A 20,575-nucleotide genomic window follows, 5' to 3' on the forward strand; every position below is an offset into this window, starting at 1 on the left:
GTAAGTTGATCTGAATGTAAAATGTTTTCACCTGTATTCAACCTCATATTCTATGTGCAGGTGAAGTAAGTTTTGACATTTAAATATTTTTCGTGTCTAAGTGAGTTATGAGTGTTAAAAGGTTGTACATGACATGAAAAAGATTTGATGGCATGCCTTCAAATCACATCCAGCCTCTATGCTTGGATTTCTCTTTGCAAACTCTATCTAAACCTTTGGTATACTGCTTTTAATTTGAGATCTACCAGAGTTATAGGGCTCTTGTGCATATAGTTCCATGGCCTTACAAATGAGCACATAGAACTCCATGAGCAGCAAATAAATAATCCCGCGACCTTTCAACTGAGCATGCAGAACTCCATGAGCAGCAAGTAATCCCATGACCTTACAAATCATCATTTAGAACTCCAGACCTTACAATGCACAATGCAGAGATAATCACACACAGTAAGCCACCAAGCCACGTGATGGGAGGTCTCATATTCTACGTCCCACTAGATGCACTTGTTAGAGATGATCAACATGAATCCCAAGGCACCTCCTATTCATGCTTTTGGAATGGGCTGTCGTGGATAACTTTAGAATGTGTTCAGCCACATCTAACTCTAAAGTGGTGATTAAGAAGAGTGTGAAAGAGGGTCACTTTTTACAATTATATGATCAAAAGGCCCTTTAGATCCTTGCAAACAGCCTATAATCAGAATATGCATACTTACACTTGTATGGTGCCTCAAAGTCCGTGTTGCGAATTGTTGTTGACTCCTTACACTAAGGATTTTCTACTCTGCCACATGTTAGTTGTATGTGCATGTCTTTCATTTTGTTGGCAAGGAGAGCTTGTATGCAATGCTGGTGGCAGAATTCAAACATGATTATCTAGAGTCTTATATGTGCTTTTCCCTCGACTTCAGAGTCACCATTGAAGTACACTTTCTTATTGTATCGAGTTTGTCAATGTTGTCTAGTCCATTTCATGATATGGAGGTAATAGAGTTGGTTTTTTTTCTAATCTTACTGTTATGATTGTTTTTGGGAGCAGGGTCCTATGGAGAAGTTTACCGTGCAGACTGGCATGGAACAGTAGGTGTTGGTTCTCCATTCACTTTGTGTTTCTAGCTTTTGATTTGTAGAGCTTACTACCTTTTTTGAATAGGTGAGTGTCTTTTTTCTGCAAATTTGAAGTGGATCTAAGACAAGTATTTCTTATAATGATAATGTAGTATGACCATACATGAATTGTCACTCTCTGTTAGCTGTTACATTCGTAGCTCGTATTGAGCTCCTTGTCATCCTATAGGGATGTGTGGAATCAAGTGTGTCTACTTGCAGGCAACTCGTTACTACAAAGACAGGATGCCAGCTAATCATATTAAGCCTATATGCTATATAAGGTTAGGGTGGGCAATAGTCTGGGGGCATTTGTTGAGTACTTCCAATGGTGATGCAGGTAGTCACAGATGCAATATCTCACCTTCTTCTGCTGACTCACAGCCCAGGGGTTACATTTTGTATAACCGGGGATCAAAGCAGCCTTTTGTTTCTAGAGATGTTGTATATGATGAGCATGACATGTGGTATAACTCAGCCCCAACTTCATATCATGAAGTCTTAGACACAAGTCAAGATGGAGGTTTAGCGAATTCCATCCGAGGAGATGCCAAGAAAGTCTACAATCATTTCTCAACGTCCCACTTCAACCTCAATTTCAACCCAAGTTTTCATGTGGCACACAAAGGTTCTCTACTTCTGAAGATGTAGAGCATCTCCTTCGGAGATTTTAAATGGAATGATGGATTTAAGAAAGAGAGAGATCATAGTCACAAGAAATGTTTCGCCTTTTTCATAGTTTTGATACGTTTCGTTTCATTTCGTTTTATTTTGTTTGGTCTCGATGGACGAAATAGAGAGGTCTCGAAGTGACACTTGTCAAATCAAAGTGCGAAATCAACGGAAACATAGGAAATTTCAACAATCAAGTGTGAAATTAGATGCGATTAAAGTTGACAATATGAAATTGGGATTTATAAATTGGGGAAAATTTTAATAACTGGGTGTGAAATTAGGTGCAATTGAGGCACAAGTATGAAATTGGGATTTATAAATTGGAGAAAGTGAGAAATTGAAGAGCTAGTGGAACAATTACAAGAAAATTCAACGATTGGGTGAAGAGCTACTAGAGTACTTTTGAGATATTTCAACAATTGGGTATGAAATTAGGTGAAATTGACCAAGAAGTCAAATTTGGGGACTGTTACACGTAGTCACAAGAAACGTTTCGTCTAGCTCATCGTTATGTCTTTACGATTTTTTTAAAAGAGAATTGAGATGGAGAGGAGAAGAAAGTCCAAGAAAAGAAGAAGTAAAAAAAAAAATAAATTTGGAAAGACCTCAAATTTGGACGAAATGGTGTTTCGGTTGGGAGTGTTTTGTTTTATTTCGAAACATTTCGTTTATTTCGTCTTTTTTCGTGTTTTGTAGGGGCAAACTCGGTTTTCATGTGACCAAAAAAGAAAGAAAGATATATTAAGCATCTATTAAAGACCCAATAGGCCTATGAGACCAAAGTGATACAATAATGGCATGGCATATCTCATCATGGAATGGAAAATAAAATAGAAACAAAACATAAACATGGACTCCCTGTTAGTCGGGCTTCTGCTCCTGATGATGGACTCTCTGAGCCTGCGGATCTCCAGGAGATAAAAACCCAAGCATCGCTGATCACAATAGTCCATGACTCTAGTCAGTGGTCCAAATCCCTCTCTGAAAAGGCAATGGTAGCGCCCTCGAATCTCATAATATGCTGTGCAGCGACAGATGTAGTGCTCCTCCGTCTCTGGCTCTATCCAACAAATCTGACAAATCCTGTCCCGTGGAGGTATGCCTCTAAATCTGCCTGTCTCTATCTCTAACTGATGTGAGGAGGTGCGGATCTGCCCAATGGCGCACCTCAATCCATGAGACAGATGGGTATCCATGTAGCTCGGTCTAAGTATAAAGCCATCCTCAGTGGTGTGGAGAAGATGGTCTCTATAGAAAGCCATCTTCGTCCCCAACTCCTTTGAGGGCTCTAGCCATGTCCTCCTAGTGTCCAACTGAATGAGGTCCTGTCTGATGACTCTACTAATCTCAGAATGTGTCAAGGTGAGAGAGGGTGCCTCTAGAGAGTACTAGAAGGGTGGAAGTCTGTCTAAGCTGCTCCCATGGAGCTCAAACCAGGATGCTATCTGCGCATACCAACATGAAGTGTCTCCCTCCATAGCTAGCTGATGAGAGGACTCTAAAGCAAGTCGTGCATACCGGTGCCGGGGAAGCTCCCAGGTGCTATGAATGAAGGACACTGATCTGGCAAGAGCCTCTACTACGATCGGTGGTGCTCCCATCTCGGCTCGGATAATCTCATGGGGTACCGAGGCCTTAGCCCGAATCATCCTGGAGATCATGGACACAAGTGGTCTCTCCATCGATCTCCATCCATCGTATGTGCGTCCTGATCGACTATGACGATCTAGGCTAGGCCCCCAGATCGGTACTCCATATAGCATAGCCGATGTGACCAACGTGTCAAATAGCCACAGCTTAGTGCGTGGCTCTTGAAACTGTACCTGTGAGCACATCCTCTCTAGACCTCCTAGTGCTGCATATCCTCTAGTCAATCTGGCCTTTGCTGCCCCCCTCATGGAAAATGTGGGCCCAGTGAACACCACTCCAAGATATGTGTATGAGTCAACATACTCCACTGTCTCCTGCCCATATGTGAAAATAGGCGCTGATCTCCAGACCCACTGAGCTGTAGTGTTAACACCATAACCTTGGTCTTACCAAGGTTAACTGAGAGCCCATTGTCCTGTGCATAAGCATGTAAAGTATCCAAGTGCCTCTGCGTACCCTCTGGTGATAATGTGCTATAAGCACAATATCATCAGCATATAAGAGCAGAGGTATCCAAGTGCCAGCCGATTGGGCTCCTCTGTCCCCTCGTGTCCCAATATAATCAGAGATCTCATCAATGTATAGTCCAAATAGAGTCGGAGAGAGCGGGCAGCCCTGTTTCACCCCTATAGTGGAGTGTACTGGCTGGGAGAGACCCTCTGAAGTCCAGACTCCACACCTGCCCAACTACTGTCTCATAAAGTGCCATAATACCCCAAATGAGCTCACATGGAACCCCCAAGTCTCGCAGCTTGCGCATCAGTCTAGCTCTCGGCACTGTGTCAAAGGCCTTGCGGAAATCCACAAAGCCACAGTAGATCCTCCTCCCATGTGCTCTGCCCTCCTCAATGATAGCCCTGAGGGTAAAGATATGATCCAAAGTAGAGAATCTCCTCCTGAAACTGGCCTGTCCCTGAGCTCGGACCCCTTGTCTCTCTGCCCATCTGCTCAACTCATGCTCAAGAGTAGAGGCATATAGCTTGGCCAGTAAGTGACCAATCATAATGGTGCAGTAGTTAGTCGGCAGGCTCGGATCTCCAGACTTGAGTACCAGCACAATCGTGGAAGTACTCCAAGTCCCAGGAAACCCCTCACACATGGCTCTATTAAACATGAGAGCTAGCAAATCTGCAATCATATCTCTAGCATGTATGAAATGCTCGGCTACAATGCCCTCATGATCCTGTGCCCTTCCTGTATGCAATCTGTTGATGGTCCTCCTCATCATCTCTGCTGTGAAGAAGGTAGAAGTGGGTGGACAAGGCTCTGGAGGGTTCGGTAGTGGTGGCTGCTCTGGTACTGTGTAGAGGGAGGCAGCATACTCACCCCATGTATCTGGAGAGGTAATGGCCGGAGGCGGGGGGTGCACTCTAAGCAATCTCCAGGCCTCCCCAGAATCCTGACTCAAAAACAACTGATAGGTGTCTCTCTCCAGCCGAGCTAAGAATGCTCTCTTCTTCCGCCGAATGAGGGTCGGAAGATGATGCGTGACTTTCTATATGTAGTAACACTTGTGGCTACCTCTCTCTGTAGCCGGGCTCTGAGCTCCCTACAGTCATCATCATACCAACTGTTCTGGGGCATGCTCCTAGGACGTGGTCGTACTGTGGGCTGCGTGTGTGGGAAGGCCATCGCTGCAGCTGTATGTGAAGCCTCTGTCAAGATCTGTGTGAGCTCTGCTAATGGCCTGTGTGGATCCTCTGCACTCAACAAGCTGTAGATCTCTGCGGTGTATACTCCATCAGTCTCTCTACAGAAGGTATATCTTGGGTGATAGGAGGACTGCCCAACCTGGTGGGTACTGTAGTGGAAATCCACCGTAAAGGAGAGAAGTGCATGATCCACCGTAACTCCGATGGGCCTGGGGGCCAATCGCAAAATCCTGGATACTCGGGATGAAGGTTGGCGAGGCTAAAACATAATCCACTGTGCTGGCCCCATGTCTGCGTGGAAAGCAAGTAAAGCCACTGACAAGTGGATACCTCTCTAGGCCATTTAAAATGGCCAGCCCATGTGCAGTCCCCATCTCCAAGAGGTATCTCCCATAGTCAGTACACTCCACCTCATCCTGTGATCTCCGGGTCAAACACATCTCCTCCACATCTATCTCTCTCAACGTCTCCTCCGAAGTGTCAAAGGAGGAGGTCTGGTACTGAGCCGTTCGAGCATTAAAGTCCCCAAGTATGATAACATCTCCCTCCCTGGAGAACTCCCATATGTCCTCATCTAGAATCATATATGGAGATTGCCCCTTGGGCGCTGCATAATGAGATATGCTGGGTGGAAAGTAACATATAGCAATGTATAGGGGTCTACCCTCATCTGCCCTCACTCTGACCCACATGTACCTCGCGCTCTCATCACGGCGCATAACATTGATGAGTGGCTGAAGCTCCTCTCTAAAAAGAACTGCAACTCCTCCGGATCCACGACCACCATGCTTCGAACGGGCCTTCTGTCTACAAGTCGTCTCCCATCTGTATCCCGCCACTCTGGGTAATGTGCTGCCTGGGGCCTGATGTGTCTCCGAGTAGAAGATGATGCACGGAGAGATGGAAGCAGAATGGATGCAAGATAGAGAGAGGTGTGACCTACTGGCATGTGTGATTGCTGTGCGACTGCGTGTGTAATCTGCAGCATCACTCGTCATCTTTTACCTTTCGATTCTCTTCTCTGTTCATCCCCTTCTAAGTGTGTGTGTGTGTGTGAGAGAGAGAGAGAGAGAGAGAGGGAGAGAGAGGTCCAAATTGTTCTTCACAGCAACAAGTATTCCTCTCGACTTCGTTCAACTGCTGTTGTTGGCATGTATGCTGCAATTATTGCTGGCAACTGCTAGCAAAGTAAACCTTTCAACCAGAAGCTTCTGATTTAGGGTTTGCAGCTGCTGAATTAGGGTTTGCAGGTGCTGAATTAGGGTTTGAGAGAACGGGTTTTCTTTGCTTTTGTACATGGATTTGGATGACCCGGCTGCTGTTGTTGGTGGCATGGCTGCCAATAGCCTTAACATGGATCTTATTGAGGAGATGATCGAGAAGGATGTGGGTTATGCTTCAGATATCTCGGAGCAACAAAAACGTCAAAGGCTTGATGTTGATGCAAGCTACACTCCGGTGAATGTTGGAGAGAATGCAGAGGAAAGTTCTCAGGTACCTTCTCCGGAGTTTGCACGTTTGCTGCAGATCACTGGTGAGCTTCTGCAAGAATATGTGAAGGCAAATAGCGTGCAAATGGCTACAGTAGATAATGGTGGTGTGGCTGATGTATGCATGGAGACTCCTTTGTTGCTACAACAGCTAGCAGATTTTCATGATCGTACTGCTATCTTCTTCTTTACTGGGCGTATTCCATTGTTGCCTCGTCTTAGAGCATGGTTGGGCCGCTTGGTGTCGCCTGAGGCACTTGAGGAGATTTATGATGGTCCGAGAGGCTTTTATGAAGTACCTTTTCGCACTTCGGAAGCCCGCAGGGCAGTCTTGGAGCAGGTGCCACTCTTTTTGGATGGGCAGTTGGTTCATGTGGTTCCGTGGAAGCCTATGGCAGAGTACCAAGATATGTTGCGCTAGGCTTGCCCAGTTTGGGTTGAAGTGAAACAATCCCCACCAATGTTTTGGCGTGTTTTACCAGGTCTCATGTGAGGTATCGGTGGTGTCTTGGTGGTGCCTCAGAAACCGAAATCGTCTATGCATGTTGTGGGATACTGGGAGACCTAGGCCGACACATTTGCGTGTCAATATGGCTGGGCTGGCTAAGCACCCGCACTACATTGGTCTTCCGGGATCGTGCACCAATAGTAACACCCGTACTAGCACCTGGCAGGGTGATTTACCATGGAGGAAGGAAAACTTGGTACTCCCAATGAAATTTCGCTTTGCTCCCAAATTCCCAGGCTCATTGACCTTAACTAGCTCTCAAAACTTGAGAGCATGGTCAGGGCAAGCACAAGGACAATAAAATCTCATAGAATCCCAGTGAGAGAGATAGCAGGTACTCTATTCACAATTCAAGAAAGAAAATTAATAATAATAATCCACTGTATCAAACTGTATGCAGCCCTTACGTGGTGGGAAAGATAGGATATCATGACCAGCAGTTTCCCTCTCCTCTAAGACACAACCTTCACTCAAATAGGTACATATGGAGCCGGTTCACAGCAAGTACATCTGGTGCAGCAGGTACTATTGTAAGCACAGTAGCAACAATAGGGTTTTGAGCACGAGCAGCCAGTATAGTAGGCTTTATAGCAGGATTTGCAGCAAGTACAGTAGGTACAGAAGAGTTTCCAACAAGTACAGCAGGTACAATAGGATTTCTAGCAAGTCCTACGGGTACAGATAGTATTGTACTGCAGATAGGAACTGTACAACAGCTTGAATAGCTATGGAATGATAGTTGACTTGCAGATGAGAAGAGATGCACCAGCCTCACTCAGGTTCGCTTCAGCACGCCGAGTCCAAGCTAGAGGGAGAGAGAAAGAAGAAAGAAAGAAAGTTGTATTAATGTCTTCAAAAGGCCAAAATGACCTATGAGACCAAAAGGTTACATCATATCCATGAGGTACATCATCCTGGTTACAAAATAGTAATAAAGAAAGATAACAAAAAAAATAATCTAGAACTTTAAAATCTGATCTAGGTACATGAGCAGAGAGCTCTCATATCACCCTAATACATCCTCATGGGCCGCTCTGACATGGTGCTCAAGGTGGTAAAACTGAGCTGGCGCGAGAAGGTCCTGCGATGATGGGAGATGATGGCCCGGATCTTCTTGTGGTGGCGTGGCCGTGGGCGAGGGCCATGGGGTTTGGGGCGTCGAGCTCTGCATAACTCAGTGGCTTTGTCGAGTGCACACCTCTTGGCTGAGCTCCTGCACTAGCCTGTGGTTTGGGTATGATGGGTGGATCGGCCCTCGGAGTGCTGGTATGGAAGAAGTCGGTGAGAGCTCTCTGTAATGGTCCTCGAGCAAGGATCTCACTAAGGACTCCTTGTGTCTCCGGAGCTCTAGAAGAAAAAGTCTCAGGCATCTTTGATCTGGGAAGTCCATGATCTTGGAAAGTGGTCCGAACCCATCTCGGAAGAGGCAGTGGAACCTCCCCCGAATCTCTTAGTATACAGGGCATCGGCATATGTAATGGTCCTCTGTCTCGGGCTCTGTGTGATAGAGCTAGCATATCCTGTCCTCTGGTGTGGCCGCCCTAGGCCCATATCTGGCAGTCTCCACTCTCAGTTGGTGGGACGAGGTGCGGATCTGGCCGATCGCACATGTCCATGTAGCATGGACGGATGATGAACCCATCCTCTGTCAGGCATAGGAGGTGATCTCTGTAGAAGGCCATCTTCGTCTCCATAGTGGACGACTAGGTGAACTCCATGTCCTCTGAGTATCCAGTCTGACAATGTCCTTCTTGATAACCCTATTCCGCTCTGTGCGGCTGAGAGCAAATGACGGGGCCTCTATGTTGTACTGGAAGGGGGGGGAGTGCCTCCGTCTGCATATAGTGCATGCCAAACCAAGTGCCTGTTTCCGCTTCCGTACGCCGAGAGGGGGAGAGAGGGTTTCAGCACATTGGCAAGGAGAGTCGGGTTGGCAAGTCTCATACTTCCACGTCTAAGCCTTACGTGTCCCTTCTAGCATAATTTGTGTACCCTTAATGGAAAATGCACGACTTTTTTTTTTCAAATGGGTTTTGGGCATCCTACGCAAGAATGACACTTGGGATTTGGCAGATTTGCCAAATGGCAAGAAGGCCATAGGTACAAAGTGGGTTTACAAGCTTAAATGTAAAGGTGATGATAGCATTGATTACCACAAAGCCAGCCTTGTTGCAAAGGGTTATGCCCAAAAGAAGGGGATTGATTTTGATGAGACCTTTGCACCCACGGCTCGTATGAGAAGATATATACATACTTGGTTGCACATGGATTTTGAAACTGTCTAATTGAGAGTACCCTCTATGTAAAGAGGAGTCAGGATTTATTCTTGGTCATCGTCTTGTATGCTGATGACATGTTGCTCACAGGCCTTGTTGTGGATTAGATTTCAGCCTTTAAGGCTGAGTTACATGGTACATTGCGATGTTAGATTTGGGTTCGTTGCACAATTATTTAGACATTGAGTTTATCCAACATGATGATGGCATTGTTTTGTTGCAGTCTTAGTATATACAGAAGCTGCTAAGAAGGTTTCAGCTTGAAGACTGGAAGCCTATGGCTACACCAGTTGAGACAAGTGCCAGGCTTAGTCTTCAAGAACCTGGAGATTCATTTGATGTCACATTGTATCAGATGGTTGTTGGATGCTTGATTTATTTGTGCAATACGAGACTAGACATTTAGTTTGGGGTCTCACAATCGAGCAAGTCTATGCACATCCCAGGTTCCAGGCATTGGCAGGCTGATAAGCGGGTTTTCTGCTACTTGCATAGTTTCTTGGCTTTTTCTAATGGGGACGGAGGGAGGAGGGGGAGGGAGGGGGGGTTCATTCATAGCTGCATAGCTTTTGTCCACTAGTGGCTTTTGCTTTCGTCTTGGTGGATCATGTATATCATGGCTCAGCAAGAAGCAGCTAATAGTGTGCACTTCCAACTGTGAAGCTGAGTACAGGAGGGCAGCTTTTACAACGACAATTGAGTGTGTTTGGCTCAGACGCCTTATGGCTGATTTGGGTGTAGGACAACAATCCTCCTGTGTTATCTTTACTGACAGTCAAAGCACATTGGTAGTTGCAAGGAAGCCTGTTGTGTGCCCGCACTAAGCATATTGAGGTGCATTATCACTATGTCAGGAAAAGACTCTTCTTTCTAACACCATTGTGGCTGGGTAAGGGGGGAATTCTCCTAGAGCCATATATGTCACGGGGGGTTGTCTACAAGCCGGAGGGTGGAGGGGTGGATGTGCCATGAAACCAACTATTCTCACTTGCTTTTTTTGAGGGGAAGGGGGGGACTGGAGAGTCCTCCTCCAAAAGTGCTGAGCTGGGCTGTTAACGGCCCCGGTTCCAACTACAAACGCCACCAAAGGGAGGGATATATACCATAGAAGAGAGATCATTTGTTAATTGTTCCTTCTTTGAGGTAGTCATGTATGTTGCTACAAGCAAGGGGAAGCACCGCCAGAATTTAGTGTCTATTATTGCACATGCACATTGAACTAGAGATATCAGATATTCAATTAGAATGATAGTAGTATAATTTAAAAGTATTGTAAATGTAGTTGTATATGTAAGCCTTTTCAAGAATGTTGTTTTGCTCTGTTATGTGATAGGAGATTGAGAACACAGAGGATCTTTTTAATGACATATCTTCTGCTTGGTTTGTTGGCCAGGAGGTTGCCGTGAAAAAATTTCTTGATCAAGATATCTCAGGAGATGCACTTGAGGAGTTCCGAAGTGAGGTGATCTTTCACATTAATGCGTATTGCTTTGATGCACTTTTAAAATAGATATGCTTCTGCTTTTCTTCTTTCTGGATTTTGGTGCTTGATAACAAAATAAAGCTGCTGTTCTGTGTTGATGAGCACTCTAATGTACTAGAAGGCCACAGAGCTTTATAAGTTCCGGCTTAAGACTTTGATATGTTGGTGGAAATTATGTGGGGTTTGCCAGCCTTGCTTGAAAATGGGTAAGATACTAAGGTCAAGACAGTGTGTTAGGTTAATCAAAAGGAAGCCATTTTTTTTGCAGAAAATTGTCAAACCAGTTTCAGGCAGACATCCTGCATTCTAGGCACCTCTTAGGGGTTTATGACAAAGCAACTTGTTGAGCATTTCAAAATAATTTTAGTATTTAGGAGGCAGTGATTGATAGATGGCTCAGTTGGATGGTGAGACGTGAAGGTGTTTCAGTCTCATTTCAACTATTTGTGTATGCATAGCAGCGTTTGTAGAGTCCAGCTAACAATGCCACCCACTATCCATAAGCTTTGCAAGAACCTACTTAGAGAGTCTAATTTTTATGAGGTAAGTTTGATTTCCAAGGAATCTGCTTGCTGCAAAGGTCACCCATGAAGACTTCAAGGAATTTCCGAGGATATTCCTTGTAAACTGTGTATGTTGATCTTTGTAAAAGTTCCTAGGGTGTTAGATAAGCCAAATGGCATAACCCTATATGCGTATGTGTCTCATTCTGTTGCAAATGCTGTCTTGTGGTGATCGTTTGGGTCTACCTCCACTTGATTATAGTTAAAAAATTTATCAAGGAAGTTGCAGGTGTCCTTGCCTGCGACTTGCTGAAGCACATGTTCTGTCAATGGCAATGGATAGTGATCCTTGACAGTGGCTGCATTAACCTTTTTGTTGAGGTTACAAACCCTGATCTTCCCGTTCTTTCTGGGCACTATCACTATGGGGGATACCCGTTCAGTATGTTCAATGTCCTAAATGATCCCAGCTTCTATAAGCCTATTGATTTCCTTTGTGGCCATCTTGGAGTACTTTGGGTTCATTGAATAAGCCCCGTGTCTCGACGCTTTGTTTTTTTTTGGTTGACTGGGCTCCCGTGGTAGAACCGTGGCAATGGTCATTGTAATAACCACGGAGATGGGTGAGAACTAGTGCTAAGCCGCTCTTGTCATCCTCATAAAATAGAACTTGGCCTGCCTTTGCTATTTAGGCGACCGCATCCCATCTGACTCTATGGGCAATGCTCGGATCAGATGTGAAGAGTCAGAGGATGCATTGTCATACGTGTTGTGCCTCGGGGCAATCCCAAAGGCAGTGCTGCTAGCTCTCTCTAGGGTGCCCCATCCGCGGCACCTAGCTGGCTGTCGTAGTGATTGCCAACCAAGTGCCAACTACAAGACTCCTGTGGTGCCAAAGGCAGTGCTGCTAGCTCTCTTTAGGGGCGCCCATCGGTGCCAACTAGCTGGCTGCCCCAGTGCTCACCAACCAAGTGCCAACTACAAGATTCCTGCGGGCCAATATTCAAAGAAAAAGTGTCACCTTTTGTGTCCGGAAGCTCCTTTTTCACATAATGGAACACATGGACACGCTGGTGAAAGCATGGGAGCACGGATCATGAAGTTGGCTAAAAAAAAGCACTAGTTTTGGACAAAAAGTAGGAAACACAAAAAGTCAAACTTAGTTGACCGCAAGCCAAGGGCACCTTGGAAAGAGGAGACTGAGCTGAATCAAAAAGCTAAAACCCACTTTTTCAAAAAGCAGCTCTAGGGCCAAAAAGCAAGACCCTAAAGCTAGAGAATCAATAAATCAAGAACTTTGGTAAAAGATGAGCAATATTTTATTATTACTAAAATATTAAAGCAAAAAGAGAAAAGCAAAGCATAAAGTACTGCTTTTGGCAAAAAGCAAGGTCCTCTCCAAGTATAAAAGAAGCTAAATGCCTCTTGTTTTGGGCATCAAGCTTGTGGAGAGCAAGTAGACCCTCATCTTCATTCATTCGTTGGCGCCACCGCTCAGCTCATCTGGCTACCGCCGCTACCACTCCCACTCAGCCTTGTGGAGAGCAAGGAGACCCTCATTTTCATCCATTCGCTGGCGCTGTCGCTCAGCTCATCTGGTTGCCGCCGCTGCCGCTCAGCCTAGCCGCCGCAACTTAGAGTTGTGCAACGCCGCCGCCGCCGCCTGTGAAACGTCGCCCGCCGCCCATATCCACTATTGTTTTCCTCCAGAACCTCAACAGGGGGGGGGGGGGGGGGGAGAGGGGATTGGCTATCAGACTCATATATCTACCACCTTGGTGTTTGATTTTTCGAGAAGCTTCCTGAGGATTTTCTTGAAGATTGGGTATTGAGTTCACTTGGACTTGGACTTGCATTTGGACTTGGATTTGGATTCGGATTTAGATTCATTGGATATTGGATATTGGATATTGGATCTGGTACTAGCCTGGTGAGCGATACTTGTCGGTCATTCCCGTGGTGTGCTTGGCATCAGAGATCTTGTGTCTTGACATCAACATCAACTTGGATATCCTACATCGGCGTATCTGTTTGTTTTGTATTCATTGATTGTATTGATCCTAGCCCGTGTGCCTGTGGATTGTTCCTTAATAAATTCCTGAAAGAGGGCGGGGCCTGTTTCCCCGCTCAGTGTGGTGTACTGTGCAAGATCCCTTTGCCTTTCTTTCTCTCCCCTGTCTCTTTCTCTATCTCTATAACTCTTGGACACTTGGTTGAGTCTTGTCACTATGAGTCCCCTTGGACGTGGAGTGGTATTGTGGAGTGGTATTAAAGCAAGATTTGTGTTGAAGAAACTTTCTTAGGATGACAGAGCCATATCGAGAGCAGAGGGACACCAAGGGTCTACTGAAGGGAACAACTACGAGGCCAATTTAGGACTTCAAGATGGGAACCAAGGTTTACAGTCTTTCTCATGAGACAGCATCCATGGTAGTGGCAGAGTACCTAGATTTTCAGTGGTTTAGATAGTTTCTCCAAGACGAAGAATTCCTAGCTTGGAGAGCCAAGAAGGAACAGCACCAAAGAAGGGCTCGAATGTTTGAAGATTTCATCAAGGATCAAGCCACCGAAGCCGAAGGAGTTGAAGCCGCTAAAGCGTATCTTCATGCCAAAGGAGTCACCATTGCACAAGGATCAAATGGCAAGATAGACTTCAAACCGGGAGAGAAGAGCGTCAAGTTTGGTGCTTTTTCATGGAAAGCGGGATACACAAAAAGCATTATCTTTTGTTAAACAGTTTGATGCCGCTTTTGGAGGAGACGACTACTCCGAAAAGTCAAAGCTTCACATGGTTCGCATGCATTTGAAGGATGCCACCTTGAATTGGTGGCTAAAATTAGTACAAGAAAGGACCGAGCCGAAGACATGGACCGACTTCAAGACTGCTCAACAAGAAATTGCTACCCGCAAACTTTGAAGCAGATGTGTAAAAGGAATGGGATGAGGTAAAGCAGAAAGTTGGTGAGAATGTGGCATCTTACCTTAACAAATTTTTAGCAGTTTTTTTGAAGTTTACTTCATATACTCCCATTCCGCCACTAATGGAGATGCGTAAGTTTGTGAATGGATTGCAACCTAAGCTTATGGAAGCAGTTTATATGGTTGGATTGAAAACGTTGGAAGAAGCCCAAGACAAGGCTTTACAAGCAGAAGCCTTATTATACATGCCTTGGATGGACGGCAAGACAAAGAACAACAATCGAGATCCACCTCAAAGGAAGAAGTTTAAAGACCGATCCCCATCAAGAGCCGAGTCTCAAAAGAAGGAGCGGAGTGAGGACAAACCTCCACTCTTTCGAAGAAGATTACCCCTCAAGCAATGTGAGGAATATGCCAACGAAGGAAGTGTTTCCAATGTGGAAACAAGGGACATATAGCTGCAAATTGTCCTGACAAGCTAAAGCAAGAAGCCAAACAGATCAGAAGATCATCATATTGACATTCTGCCAGGAAGTTTGTCAAGAGGAGATTGCATTGGAGCAATCTTGTACCATGAGGGCTATGTTGTGGCCTATGAAAGTCTTAGATAAGGATTTCTAGAATTGTATTGGAACAAATTTTAGAGTGGAAATTATGTGACTTTTCTTGCCATCAAGAAAGATTCTTTTATGAAGTAAACCCGTTTATGTGAAACAAAGGATTTGAGGCCAAAAGTGAACAAAGAAAAGCCATGCTCCACCTTACGTAAGGCAAAGAAGCATATTGACGACAACTTAAGCTCTAGAAAGCTACTTTTATTGGCCTTGTATGAGAAAGAACATTGAGTTATATGTTCGAGAATGTTTGGTTTGTGAGAAGGTCAAGTTTGATCGACAAACACCAGCAGGATTATTGCACCCATTGAATGTTCTATGGGAGAGTATTGTTATGGATTTTATCTTTGGATTATTGAAGTTAGAGAATGATGATATTTAGACCTTTTTTCAAGATACCAAGAAGATCAACCATGTATGTCATTGGTTGGACCTTTCATATCATTGGAGGACACATAATGCCTTCCATGACAATTTATTGAAACCATGTACAGGTTACCCCTAAGAGGAGTTGTTTTGGAGGATCCACCAATGGTGGAAGAGCCAGAACAGATTGTGTTTCATTCCATGAGAAAAAAGGAAAGACAGTGGTCAGAAAGTTCCTCTTGGAATACGAAAATTATTCGCTATTGGATGCGAAATGGATGCTAGAGAAGTACTTAAATGACTATCCAGATATACTTCGAGCTTATGAGGAGGTGGTTGGTCCAGATTTATTTGAAGTATAGATATGTACGTCTTGTGACCAAGACAGACTCAAGGAGGGATTGTGCCTCTACCCTCTTCATTGCATATATAATCATTATTCTGCTTATATAATGGTTACTTGGACACGCTCTAGTTTGGGTGGCAACGATGCCCGATAGCCCAAGGAGCAAGATTTGTATTCGGGTGGCAATGATGCTAGATGACCGATTGGACGGCAACGATGCCATAACGAGATTTGTATATGGGAGGCAATGATGTGAGATGACCCATTGGATAGCAAACGATGCGAGATATCTTGAACTTCACATTTGGGTGGTCATTGCGACTAGATGGCCGAGATGACTGTATTGGATTTCATAGTCGGGCGGTCAATGTGACGAGATGGCCCAGATGACTATTGATGAACTTTCGAGTGGTCCTAGTGACCAGATGGCCTTGAGCGAATTCTCGGGCGGTTCTTGTGACCAGATGGCCTTGAGCGAATTCTCGGGCAGTCCTTGTGACTAGTTCTCGGGCAGTCCTAGTAACCCGATGGTCTTGAGTGAGTCTGAGCAGTGTACCTCGGGAGCTAGATAGCTTAACACGGTTTCCGATGAAACCAGACACGACAATCCATGAAGAGGAGAATCATTACTTGTGCATTGCATATTGATGTATGTTTGAATTTCTTTGACTGTGTGCTGTTTTTGATGTGTGGACAATGCTTGGATTTATGGCATGTGATAGACCACTGGGCTCTAGACTACTTGGCCAGTACTTGGAGTACCCAGTAGACGCGAATGATGCATACTCATTTGTCTACTAGCTTCTGTCTAGTTTTTACAGAAGGTAAGTATGCATTTGTTGTATCTAACACATGTGATAAGTTGTGAAGAAGTACCATCAAGAACAAAGCCATTCGTCAAAGATAAGGCATAGAGATGCTGCTAGTTGAGCAGATACCACCATAGATATGGGGAAAAAAGACCAGATGCACAAGCTCACCCAATAGGGCTAGTACTAAGAAGTATTTGAAACATATGGATGTACTCGATGAACTTGGAAGACATGGATATACATGGAACATATGGATGTGCTTGGAACACTTGCTGTTCGTAGTTGAGGACAACTGCGATATAAGAGGTAGGGATCTAACTATTTGTCCCTCCTAGATCTTTTTCACATGATGGAACACATGCCTCGACACATGGACAAGTTGATGAAAGCATGGGATCAAGGATCATGAAATTAGCTCAAGAAAAAGCACTAGTTTTGGACAAAAAGCAAGAAAAGCAAAAAGTCAAACTTAGTTGACTGTGAACCAAGCACACCATTGGAGAGAGGAGATGGAGCTGGATCAAAAAGCTAAAACCCACTTTTTCAAAAAGCAACTCCAGGGCCAAAAAGCAAGGCCTTGAAGCTAGAAAGACAATAAATCAAGAACTTTGGCAAAAGATGAGCAATATTTTATTATTACTAAAATATTAAAGCAAAAAGAGAAAAGCAAAGCATAAAGTATTGCTTTTGGCAAAAAGCAAGGTCCTCCCGAAGTATAAAAGAAGCTAGAGCTCTCTTTTTTTGGGCATCAAGCTTGTGGAGAGCAAGGAGACCCTCATCTTCATATACTTGTTGCCGTTGCCGGTCCTCAACTTAGCCGATTGCTGCCGCCCAGAGCCGTCGCCACTCATTTCAGCCGACTGCCACTGCTTAGAGCCGCGCCGCTGCCGCCGCCGCCACTCAAAGCCAGTGCCGCTCATCTCAACTCTGTCGCCGCCCGCGCTGCCCATAGCCAGTAGCATTTTCCTCCAGAACCTTAGCAGGGGAGATTGGCTATCAGACTCATATATCCGCTACCTCGGTATTTGCTTTTTTGAGAAGCTTCCTGAGGATTTTCTTGAAGATTGGATATTGAGTTGACTTGTACTTGGATTTGGATTTGGATTTGGATTTGGATATTGGATATTGGATTTATAGATTCATTGGACTTGGATTCATTGGATTTGGATTTGGATATTGAATCTGGTACTAGTCCGGTGAGAGATACTTGTGGGTCATCCCCGTGGTGTGCACGGCATTAGAGATCTTGTGCATCGAAGTTGACGTCAACTTGGATATTCTACTTCAGCATATGTGTTTATTTTGTATTCATTGATTATATTGATCTTGGCTAGCACCCCCGTGGATTGTTCCTAAATAAATTCCTAAAAGGGGACGGGGCCTGTTCCCCGCTTAGTGTGGTGTACTGTGTAAGATCCCTTTGCTCTTCTTTCTCTTGCCTCACTCTCTCTCTCTCTCTCTCTCTCTAACTCTTGGGCATGTGGTTGAGTCTGTCACTGGTATTCCCACTGGGCTTATAGGTAGATCACTCGAGTCCATTCGTTCGGGATGGGCTAAGTAAAGATGTAGTATCCTCTCCGTCGTAAGAAGAAGAGAAGCATCATCAACATCCTCATATCTCACCCCCTTTGCACGTATTTTCTACGCGTGGTGGATGCCGGGAAGCCGGTAGAAGGACAATTGGTTGCTTTATGTTCCAACACATCCGCCAAGCAATCAGGTAAATTTAAATTTTACACAAGATTATTATTCATTGTACATACTATAAGTCTACATGTTCTACATCTTGATGTAACATAGTACAGGTCACATAGTACTAATTACATGAGCACTTTGGATTGTAGGTTGGCCATGAAAATGTGGTGCAAGTCGTCACCAACAATGCATCAAATTGTCATGCAATGCGTCACATGGTGGAGGAGTTCCCGATGATTGTTTGGATTCCATGCGCATCCCATTGCATTGACTTTCTCATGGAGATATCGGAAGTTTGTGACCTTCTTCACGAAGAAGGTGCAACCCTTGCCCATCTTCCGTGTTCATTCGTGATTGGAGCTCGTGAAGCCTTCCAAAACAAGGTTTGCCTACATGGGGATTGTTTTGGAGAGACTACATGCCGTCCATAGCGAGCTTCAATGCAAGGTGGTGTCCCAAGAGTGGGAGGAATGGGATGATCATCTAAGCCCTGAGGCATCTAAGCTGGAGGCTTAGAAGATCATCCCATGTAAGTGCTTGGATCCTTCCTTTTGGGATGATGCACGGATCATCATAGTTGCGATGACTCCATTGTACCAAGTACTTCAGATGTCGGACATGGAGGAATCCACTTTGGGCCCTCTCACACACTTTATGAGAAAGGCAATTGAGGAGCTCCAAGCTTGCATGACACTTGATGCAAGAATGTTCGTAAGTTATTTTAATTGATGCACTCCTAAATCAAGGTGTGTAGATAGTACTTGTAAGCTTGATTTTAATTTTTGCAATGTGGCATGTGCTTGTATAGGCTTGATGAGATCAAGACCATTGTGGAGAGGAAGTGGCAATGGATGTGTAGGCCTATTTATGGTATGGGTGCATTTATCCATACTCTCTACAAAACACCGAAACTCTTCTTGGATCAAGAGATCCGGTCCAACGCAGACTTCTACATGCGTCACGTGCTTGATGATGAAGCACAAATCAAGATGGACAAGGTGCTCATTGCCTACAATAACTTGACCGGGCAATCGTACACTCGTCCTACTTCTACGAGAAGATAGGTGATAGTGAAGCCACTCTCATGGTGGGAGACGTATAGCTATTTCACCCCATCTCTACAAGCTTTTGCGATGAGGATCCTTGCCTAGGTGATGGTCATTTGCCATTGTCTCTTCTAATTCTTTATTCTATTTAGTTATATTATTAAAATTTTAAATTTTGATTTTGTACTCTTAGGATTCCTCTTCGGGTGCATGCGAGAGGAATTGGAGTGTATACTTCCTCGTGCACACGAAGATTAGGAACAAGCTTCGCACATCCCAGTTAGAGCGGCTCGTATATTGCCGCGCTAACTTGCGGATGGTGCGAAATCTTCAAGAGCTTCACATCCCCAAGCAAGTAGGCATCTCAATTCTTTAATAATCTAAATTTCTAATTTTAATGTTTTCTATTTAGTCTCTTGTAACCTAGAAGTTACAACTAACAACTTCAAGTTATTATTCTATCAACTTAAATGTAGGTAAATCCCGATGACATCAAACTCACAGCAGAGTACCTTAGGAGCATTCAATTGAGGCAAGAGAGAGTGGAAGATGCCATCTATGCTGAGCTCCATAGAGAGCTAGAGGAGATAGATATGCACATCATCCGTACTCGAGGTCGTGAGCGCCTTGCTGCTAGTGGTTCTCATTCCACCACCACGAGCAGAGGAGGCATTAGTGTGGCGAGTCAAGGCTGCTAGATTAGATGGAAAAGAGCTCGATCACCCATCCAAACATATCGTCGATGGGGCTCTACTAGGTCTTCTGCTTATGCTACAAATGAGGATGCATTACCTTGTTAGGATGGAACCCTTGAGGATGTAATGTTCGGAGCCTTGAGTATGATGATGATGGCAATCTCATCTCAGATGGCGATTTTCATTTAGAAACTAGTGAGGAGCCTTCTCCTAGTAGTTACTAGTGATGAGAGTGAGGCTGCTAGTGGTAGATCCAATAGTTTGGACTCTGGAGTCCGAGTGATTTATGGAGCTTGGTCTCGAGGCCATGAATCTTTTTTACCATGTGGCATGTATGAATCATGAATGATGAATCTATTATCTACTCGCTGTTTTGAGTGTTCAATCATTCTTAATTTTTGTAAAATTTAATGGTCTAGAGTCTAGACTCTACCGTCTAAGGTCTTGAAAGTTGACTCTCTCTCTCTCTCTCTCTCTCTCTCTCTCTCTCTCTCTCTCTAATAATATATATATATATAACAGAAGCCTCTATTATGCCTCTAACGTCTCTAAAAATGCTAGTCTTTCGTGGTGTGTACCATATCGGCCTTGTACCAAACGCCTCTAACGCCTCTAACAACCCTGTCCACAAGAGAAAGCTGAAGCATTTACTGGTAAAGTTTGGCTTGAAAGATGGTTACAGAGCACGAGCAACATGGGATTTTATTCATCAAAGTGACTTATAATGTTTATAAGTCA

The 20,575-nt window shown here is 44.5% G+C and overlaps 1 protein-coding gene across 2 annotated transcripts in view; it reads left to right on the forward strand.

Moving 5' to 3' along the window:
- The window catches only part of LOC147609453 (putative serine/threonine-protein kinase SIS8), a 114,985-nt gene that overhangs the window by 78,876 nt on the left and 15,534 nt on the right, over positions 1 to 20,575 (forward strand). For both annotated transcript variants that reach the window (XR_015264222.1, XM_086787461.1), the window contains exons 5-6: positions 1,040 to 1,080; positions 10,752 to 10,820. Coding sequence is in view for 1 of the 2 variants with exons in the window: in XM_086787461.1 (XP_086643587.1) it covers positions 1,040 to 1,080; positions 10,752 to 10,820 (110 nt within the window). In the remaining variant the exon portion in view is untranslated. The remainder of the gene's footprint in view (positions 1 to 1,039; positions 1,081 to 10,751; positions 10,821 to 20,575) is intronic.

The sequence above is a fragment of the Cibotium barometz genome, chromosome 51 (assembly GCF_041138505.1).
Source record: "Cibotium barometz isolate CiBa-2024 chromosome 51, ASM4113850v1, whole genome shotgun sequence".
Taxonomy (NCBI): Eukaryota; Viridiplantae; Streptophyta; class Polypodiopsida; order Cyatheales; family Cibotiaceae; genus Cibotium; species Cibotium barometz.